At 51.3% G+C, this 7,702-nt stretch overlaps 3 protein-coding genes across 9 annotated transcripts; 2 read left to right on the forward strand and 1 right to left on the reverse strand.

Moving 5' to 3' along the window:
* The first annotated feature begins 33 nt into the window (after positions 1–33).
* On the forward strand, positions 34–2,014 carry PPTG_06103. Of its 2 annotated transcripts, none has more exons than XM_008899882.1 (4): positions 34–463; positions 535–844; positions 911–1,705; positions 1,764–2,014. In XM_008899882.1, exons 1-4 carry the CDS (start codon positions 124–126, stop codon positions 1,837–1,839), a joined length of 1,521 nt encoding a protein of 506 aa, XP_008898130.1. In that variant the 5' UTR covers positions 34–123; the 3' UTR covers positions 1,840–2,014. The 2 variants fall into 2 exon arrangements, with proteins under 2 accessions (XP_008898130.1, XP_008898129.1); XM_008899881.1 differs by having other exon boundaries at positions 1,787–2,014.
* Positions 2,015–2,231: 217 nt separating this feature from the next.
* On the forward strand, positions 2,232–5,556 carry PPTG_06104 (prolyl aminopeptidase). Of its 6 annotated transcripts, none has more exons than XM_008899883.1 (4): positions 2,232–3,197; positions 3,264–3,427; positions 3,499–3,935; positions 4,015–5,556. In XM_008899883.1, exons 1-3 carry the CDS (start codon positions 2,307–2,309, stop codon positions 3,653–3,655), a joined length of 1,212 nt encoding a protein of 403 aa, XP_008898131.1. In that variant the 5' UTR covers positions 2,232–2,306; the 3' UTR covers positions 3,656–3,935; positions 4,015–5,556. The 6 variants fall into 6 exon arrangements, with proteins under 6 accessions (XP_008898131.1, XP_008898132.1, XP_008898136.1 ...); XM_008899884.1 differs by having other exon boundaries at positions 4,018–5,556; XM_008899888.1 differs by having other exon boundaries at positions 2,232–3,427.
* PPTG_06105 (hypothetical protein) lies at positions 3,077–5,999 on the reverse strand. Its single transcript, XM_008899889.1, has one exon. The coding sequence runs from the start codon at positions 5,849–5,851 to the stop codon at positions 3,998–4,000; it is 1,854 nt and encodes a 617-aa protein (XP_008898137.1). The 5' UTR covers positions 5,852–5,999; the 3' UTR covers positions 3,077–3,997.
* Between the last annotated feature and the right edge of the window lie 1,703 nt (positions 6,000–7,702).

Here is a 7,702-nt window from a genome sequence, read left to right on the forward strand (position 1 = left end):
TGTACACCACATGTATTCTAGGTTTTTCCATCCGAGGTTTTTCTCTGTCCGGTATTTTTGTTAGACAAGTGCCGCGTAGGGGCAGCAAGGGGACGACGCCGGAAGAAGTCTTTTAGACCAACAATGGCCGTGACGGGGGAGAAGGACGTGGCCGCCATGGCCCGACAGATTGCAGAGATAACACAGCGCGACGGCTGGAAGTCCGACAAGAGCGTAGTGCCTGACATGCAGCGGCTGCTGGGAAAGCTTACGACTTTGAAAGTGGATAAAGACCTGCTACAACGCACCAAGATCGGCGCAGCCGTCAATAAACTAAAGAAACACGACGACGATATTGTACGTGGATATAGTCAGAGCCTCACTAATAAATGGAAGAACGAGGTTGGCATCGCTTCCTCCTCGTCAATGTCCAGTCGACCACCCGAGAGACAGCGAGTACCTAGTCCATCGCCGCCGAAACGAAGTGAGTAGAATTCCTGCAACGACCAAAGGTAGAGTGGCAGACTCACGTTCTACCTTGTGTATGGACAACAGGTTCAGGGGATCAGAAGAAGCTTGAGAGCGCCAGAAAGAGGTTACAGGAAGGTTATGCTAGTGAGAGAGCTAAGAGAGACTCGCGGACTGTACAAGTGCTGAGTGGCCCTATCTCTAAGGGGCGGAGAGGTACAACAGTGTCCACCGCTCCGTCCAGAAGTTCAATTAGCAGAGCGCAGATGGTGCAGCGTCGACCGCTCTCCAGCGCGAACCACAGATCGGGATCGGCACCACCAGTGGCTCGTCGAGTGCTGCCGGCATCGAGAGTGCAGCAACAGGCTAGACGTCCTGCTACCTCACTTGCTAATATGTAAGTCTCGTGCTGTGCGCTCTAATGCAGCCTTCGTGGTGCTAATAAAGTGATAAATCGTTGCAGGTCAGCGGAAGAGAGGCACCGACAACGCCAGCTTAAATACAGAGCACTGTCAGGACAAGCCAGTAATGGCAGTGATAGTGGACGTCGGGAGCCTGAGCACGCACGGAGCAGTAGCAGTAGCACACAGGCGAATGGCAGAGCGAGGCCTGGCTCGCGACCCACTAGTGCATCATCTTCGAGAGGTGGCTCCGCACCGAGAAATCTTCCTCCCGCTCTGGATGCACGCAAGGCCATGCTAGACAAAATGTATCCTCGTGTATGTGGCGTAGGCGCCGCATCCACGGCCAGTACAGGCGCAACTAAGAAGAAAACTAGCACAGCAGCCAGGAGGAAGGAAGTGAACTACACAGAAGGACAGCGAGAGGTGCTGTCGTGGCTCAAGGGACTGAGTGTGGATATGAGCGAATACGCTCCAGCTTTCTTTGAGAACGGCTTCGACTCGGTGAAGCTCCTCAGTACTATCGAGAAGTCGGATCTGCCGTCTCTGGTGCCCAAGAAAGGTCACCACCGTTTGATACAGCAGGCTCTGGACGACTTGCGGCATAAACACTCGACGTCTGCAGCTTCACAGCGCCGTGATCGCTTTCAGAAGGAATCACGCATGCGACGTCGTGATCCGTTTGAGGACGAAGACTCAGACGATAGCTTTGTGGTAAGCGACGACGGAGAGTACCGTCCGGGCCACATTGCTGCGATGTTCCGCAAGAACCGAAAGAGGCAATTCTCGTATGACTCGGACGACTCGATCAACATGGAAGCCTCTTTCGACGAGATCCAGAAGGAAGAAAAGCGCAGGTATGTGTGAAGCCTTAGTTGTACTTTGTTGTGAGTTTGTGCTGACAATGTTGTATAGTGCGCTGTATGGCGAATATGAAGACTTCCGAGAGGACATGCGCAACAAGAAGATGCTGAAGAAGAAGAAACAGTGAGGATAGTCCTGTATCCGGCCGGCACTTTGAGCGCTCGAAGGATCTGCCTCTTGGCATTCGGACAATACACAACGTCGATGGAAAAATGAGTTAAAAAAAGACATTAGAGAATCACACCGCTCATTTAAGTTGCATGAATATTTTATTACTCACGAACTTTCGATGAAAATGTCGCTTTTGCCGTTGGATGGCATGTTTATTTGGGTTAATTGGCATTCAGACGAAAAATACCCATTAAAATTTTAATGGGGTTTTTTCGTCTGAATGCCATCCAACCCATCCAAGCCAATCAGATCTCTCGAAATATTTTTTCACCGTCTTTTCGCTTTTCCTATTATAGAATATTTCTTTGCAGAGGAGACCATACCACAAAACAAAAAAAAAAAGGACTTCCATATTTTATCAGAAGGTATCTTCATGTTTATATCACCATTTTCTCGTTAGCTCAAGCAAAAAAAAAACTCTCGATGCTCTCCAAATTGCTCTCATTGCGCCGTGCTGGCGGTAAGACGCTGCAATTGCTAGCTTTACCCACTAGCAAAAATGCGCGTCCGCGTCCCGTGAACGTCCCCACCAAAAATGAGCGCGAGCAAGCGCGTCGTGCCGCTGTGGCGCTGTCCGCCGTGGCGCTCACATCGTTAGCGGTGAGTTACTCGACGTCGGCGTCCTCAGAGGCGGCTAAGAAGAAAGAAAATCAGATCGACCAGCCCCACTACCTCTCAACCCCCGAGGAGTTTCTGTACCCGGCCATCCAGCCGTTCAACACGGGAACACTCCAGGTCTCGCCTGTGCACGAACTGTACTACGAGGAGTGCGGAAACCCGTACGGCAAGCCCGTCATCATGGTACACGGTGGACCAGGTGCAGGCTGCTCGGCGAGCATGAGACGCTACCACGACCCGCGGGTCTACCGCATCATCCTGCTTGACCAGCGCGGCTCGGGCCGCAGCAAACCTCACGCGTCCCTGGAGGACAACACGACGTGGCACTTGGTCGAAGACATGGAGAAGCTGCGTCGCCACTTGGGCATTGACAAGTGGCAAGTCTTTGGTGGTTCGTGGGGCAGCACACTGTCTATTTCCTACGCTGTAACGCACCCGACGAGGGTCACAGAGCTCGTGCTGCGTGGCATCTTCCACTTACGTAAGCTGGAGATCGACTTTTACTATCAACACGGCGCCAACTTCATCTATCCGGACCGCTGGGAAGCGTATCGGGACGCTATTCCCGAGGAAGAACGTGGCGATTTTGTTAAGGCTTATCACAAACGTCTGACGAGTGATGACCCGAAGGTTCGCATTCCTGCTGCGCTGGCGTGGACGACGTGGGAGAAAACCACTAGCAACTTGATCCCTCCTGTAAGTTTTGCGTTGACTATTGTGATTTGTTAGATATCTGATGTGATAATTGCTACTGTTGCACAGTCGGATGCTGCGGATAAGTCGATGGACGAAGCGAAATTTGCGGAGGCGTTCGCTCGTATTGAGAACCATTACTTTGTCAACAAGGGATTCTTCCCCAATGACGAGTTCCTGAACGAAAATGCTTACAAGATTCGCCACATTCCGACGGTGATCGTTCAGGGAAGGTATGAGAACGTAGTTGTCATGGTGCATTGTATAGCACGAGTATGTAATTTTGATGTGACCCGTGTGACAGATACGACGTTGTTTGCCCGATGAAGACGGCTTGGGACTTTCACAAGGCCTTCCCCGAGGCTGATTTCCGTGTGGTGCAGACTGCCGGCCACTCTGCTATGGAGCCTGGCATCGCCAAGGAGCTAGTTGACGCCACTAACAAGTTCAAGAACTCGTAGCGTTTCTAGCGCATCGGGTAATTCGCGTGCTGATAATCGTCTTTTCAAGAGCGCGTTGTTACGCTGACCAGGATGAGACGGCACCTAATCGGATTTGGTACTATTCATTCGATACAGCGTCATGCATGAGAGAGCAAGACAATAAGCTATGCTTTGCGGCCCTCAACAATGTAAGCAGGTAATGCGAGTAATCCAGCAATCAACACGAATGTGCCGCAAATGTCCTCAGCCAGGGGACCCACATTCCCTGTTTCATATGGAGCTTCCGGCTATCAGGAAGGTAAGACGACCGCCGAGCTATCACCATCGTGATTGTTAAATATGGTCATTTATTGACATTGGTTATTCTGTCTTGACAGCAGCAGGCTCTTGTTGCGGCTCATCAGTGCGTACCCTCTTGGTTGCAGCATCCTCACCATTGGGTCTACGCTTTGCAGTCGCCCCCGCCTTGCCCTTCTTGTAACCTCCATGCTTGGCACAAAGACCTGAAGTGCCACGAGCACCTGTATTGCATCCTTCCACCGTGCAGCGATAGCCACCTCCGTGAAACAGACACATGCTACTGCTACCCTGTGCACCTTTCGGACAGTTCGGTGCGGCACAACGCTTGCCTCCTCCATGCTTTTGACACAGTCCAGATTTGCCACGGGCACCTTTTGTGCATCCCGGTGTTGAACACGGTCGAAACACGTTCTTCGCCCGAGGTTTCTTCGCTCCTGGACGACGAGGCGTTCCTTCGCTACACCTTGCAACGTCTCCTTGCGGAGTGATGAGTCCTGAGTGGAGTCCAGCAGCGCCGCTTGTTGGAGTGGTGAGAGAAATGGAGCCAAGCGCAGAGGAAAAAGTCTGCATGTTCTGGTTGACAGATTGCGCTCCAGCACTATCGATGAAAAGACCGGAATACGGGTTGCTGGCTTGGACTTCGGCCGCTGCTAGGACGGAGCCGAATGATCCGGGGACAACGGCATTACCAGCATAGCTCATCGATCCACCAACAGGATTGTATCCTCCTGGTGCGTTGAAGAACTGTCCATCCATCAGCCGGTTGTCCAACGTAGATGAGCTGCGGGTTGGAAGGTAGTTTGTCAACGTGTCTGCGACCGATTCCAGCGGCTGAAGTGGCTGGATCTGGTATCCGGACGAGACAGAAGCAGCGTCTGAAGTGGAATCTGTGGCATTGTCTTGCGACGACATAGTGCTGTCCGTTGCTGTAAGAGCTGCTGTCGTGGCGTCAAGTGTATGCTGTATCGATGATAGCAGCATTGCGTCGGACAGGGAGGCAGATGAGCTCGTATTCATCGTAACTGAAGTCTGGCCACCCTCTGCACTGTTCGCTGTGAATGACCTGCTGTTCATCGATGTAGCTGATCTTTGATCCCTAATTGGGGACGTTGGAACCCGAGAAATAGGCGGTGAAGGCCGAAATACCTCGTGGTTCTGGAAAAGCTTCTCCGATACTGGAATCTCTGCAAACTCCGTTTGACGTGGCATAGTCCCCATAAACGCACTCGTTTTTCCTCGAAATTGTTTCCCAGAGCTCGTAGATGATGACGAGTTTCCAGGAGGGGGCAGGATTCCTCTAGGTCCATTCATCGCATCCTTCTTGGACGCTCCAACATTCGGCAGTCTCTCCGTCGGATCCAACCGAAAGTTCCCCGGCAAGAGTTTATCTTCTCCCAAAAAGATGCTCAACGGGTTGAGCATAGGTCGATAATTAGGAACATTGTCCGTGACTCTAGGGATGCAGAATGGGTCGGACCGTAACACAATAGCGGGCGATTCCTCCTTCAATTTGTCGTTCGTGAACAAATAGTGCATATCGGCCACATTCTTGGTATTGTAGACTACCTCAGGGTCGGGCATGTAAACGCCTGCACGCATCTCCTCCACCACCTCTGGCGGTGGCATCTCGGGCGATTTTTCCTCCTCATCTTCAACGGTCGCAGGAGACGCCGCGGCGTCTAGAATGACCGATTCGGAGCGATTCGACGTTGTGCTGCGAGTCCTACTCGATGCTTCGTCACCGCTCTCGTCTGAGGAGCTCTCGGTGATCTCGTGGACTTTGCGGGCTTCTTCTACTTTTTTCTGATCCTGCTGTTGGAGTTCCCGCTTCTTGTCCGCCGCGTCCTGACAGTCGTCGTCTCCTTGTGAGGTGCTGTCAGGACCCCGTCGTGAGGGGGAGTCTGTGACTGTCATGGACGTCGATCGTTGCTGCTTGAGTGGAGTTGAGGAGGCGAGAAGGACGGACTTGATCGGCGCAGAGGCCTGTGAGCATACTCTCCACGCTGATTGTGAGAGGCCTCTCGCCACCAAAGACTGCAAGCGGGGATGAGCCAGTTTTGAGAGAATAAGGACTAAAGAAGTCCAATTTGGACACAGATTCCGTTTTCAGGGGGCATTTGATTGATCAAGATATGTATTTATGAAGGCTATCCTGTATTGAAGGAAGGATCAAAGGAAGGACCGTTTTGCATTTTTTTTTAAAAAAAAAACAACCCGTAATCCCGACAGTTGCAACTCCCAGAAATAATTCTCCATCAATTGATATGGCGATGAAAATTTTGGACTCCTTCAATACAACATGATACCGTGCGCGCCAAAATGATAGGATCCCCTAATCGGGGGTATACTTTGGACAATATATCAGCTTCTACTTTGAATTACCGGCCGCCATTTAGATATGTTCTCTTTATTAGCAATAGCATGACGCTACTTGTGCTAACAACTCCGATTTCGCAAAGCTTCGTGTAGCTGGTATACAAACCACCACTTTCAGAGGCGACGACACAATTTAGGACCAGCCCCTTTCTTTGAAAATTCATACAAATTTCTAGATTAAATTTTCGTATTTAAGTGGACAGATCGAATGGCGGAGACTTGCTCTTTAAGCCTAGTTGCTGCCTTCTCCATGGTGCTATGACCGCTCATTCTTCAATGGGCCGTGGTAAAGCCCTCAACGACCAAGAGTACTGGTGGATTATAGGCCTACACGACGCGGGCACGTCGTTGCACGAGATTTCAAGGAAGAGCGGCCGTTCGCGCACGTCTGTACGGAAGGCGATCAGACAAGAACAAGGTCCCTTGACAGACGAAGTCAAGAAGCAAGGAGGACTCGGTCGACGCCCAGAACTTACGGAGAGGGAGGTCCGACGGCTAGTGCGTGCAGCGGCTACTGGTGACCAGTTCGCAGCCGAGCTGAAGACAAGGCTTGGCCCCAAGTCGTCGGTAAGAACGGTGCAGAGAGTGATGCAGCGTGTGGACCATCTCGTCTACACCAAGATGGAGCGCACGCTACCTCTCACTGCCGCCCACAAGGCCGCACGTATGACCTGGGCTGAAGAGCACATACTTAATCCGGGTACGTTTGTTTGGAATTTAATTTTTACGGATGCTAACTGTTTTTGTATTACTTAGGTATTTGGCAGTATACTGTTTTTCAGATAAATTTTTTTTAACCTTGACGGTCCTGATGGCTACAAGTATTACTGGCGTGACTTAAGGCAGCCTCCTCAAACGTACCTTCGTCGCCAAAATGGGGGAGGCAGCGTGATGGTTTGGGGCGCGTTTAGTGCGCAAGGCAAGAGCAAGTTGGCCATTTTGAGAGGACGACAATGTTCTAGCGACTACATCTATACTATTTCCGAGTATATGCTGCCGTTTGCCCACTCTAACCATGGCACTGACTTTGTCTTTCAGCAAGACAATGCGTCAATCCACGCCTCGCGCGAGACGACGGGTTTCTTGCTTGACCTTGAAATCGACACCATGGCTTGGCCAACACGCTCGCCGGATTGTAACCCGATCGAGAACGTGTGGTCGGTGCTAGCGGCGCGGGTGTATGCTCACGGCCGCCAGTACAGCTCTGTGGATCAACTGGAAGCCGCAATTCTGTCTGCTTGGGACTCCATCGAGCACGAGTACTTGCTGAAGCTCGTGGAATCCATGCCTCGCCGGTGCCTAGCTGTAATCAAGCAGAAAGGCAGTATCACTAAGTACTAATTTTTTAAATAGAAATTCGTATGGGATCGCATAGAAAGTGTTTTTTTT

Source organism: Phytophthora parasitica (genome assembly GCF_000247585.1).
Source record: "Phytophthora parasitica INRA-310 unplaced genomic scaffold supercont2.8, whole genome shotgun sequence".
NCBI lineage: Eukaryota > Oomycota > Peronosporomycetes > Peronosporales > Peronosporaceae > Phytophthora > Phytophthora nicotianae.

Bases quoted from the DNA above. Each gene is read 5' to 3' on its own strand.
- PPTG_06105 (XM_008899889.1), bottom strand. From the start codon at position 5,851: ATGACAGTCACAGACTCCCCCTCACGACGGGGTCCTGACAGCACCTCA.
- PPTG_06104 (XM_008899883.1), top strand. From the start codon at position 2,307: ATGCTCTCCAAATTGCTCTCATTGCGCCGTGCTGGCGGTAAGACGCTG. The intron at 3,198-3,263 runs GTAAGTTTTGCG...ACTGTTGCACAG, and splicing joins CTAGCAACTTGATCCCTCCT to TCGGATGCTGCGGATAAGTC. The intron at 3,428-3,498 runs GTATGAGAACGT...CCCGTGTGACAG, and splicing joins ACGGTGATCGTTCAGGGAAG to ATACGACGTTGTTTGCCCGA.
- PPTG_06103 (XM_008899881.1), top strand. From the start codon at position 124: ATGGCCGTGACGGGGGAGAAGGACGTGGCCGCCATGGCCCGACAGATT. The intron at 464-534 runs GTGAGTAGAATT...TATGGACAACAG, and splicing joins TCCATCGCCGCCGAAACGAA to GTTCAGGGGATCAGAAGAAG. The intron at 845-910 runs GTAAGTCTCGTG...AAATCGTTGCAG, and splicing joins GCTACCTCACTTGCTAATAT to GTCAGCGGAAGAGAGGCACC.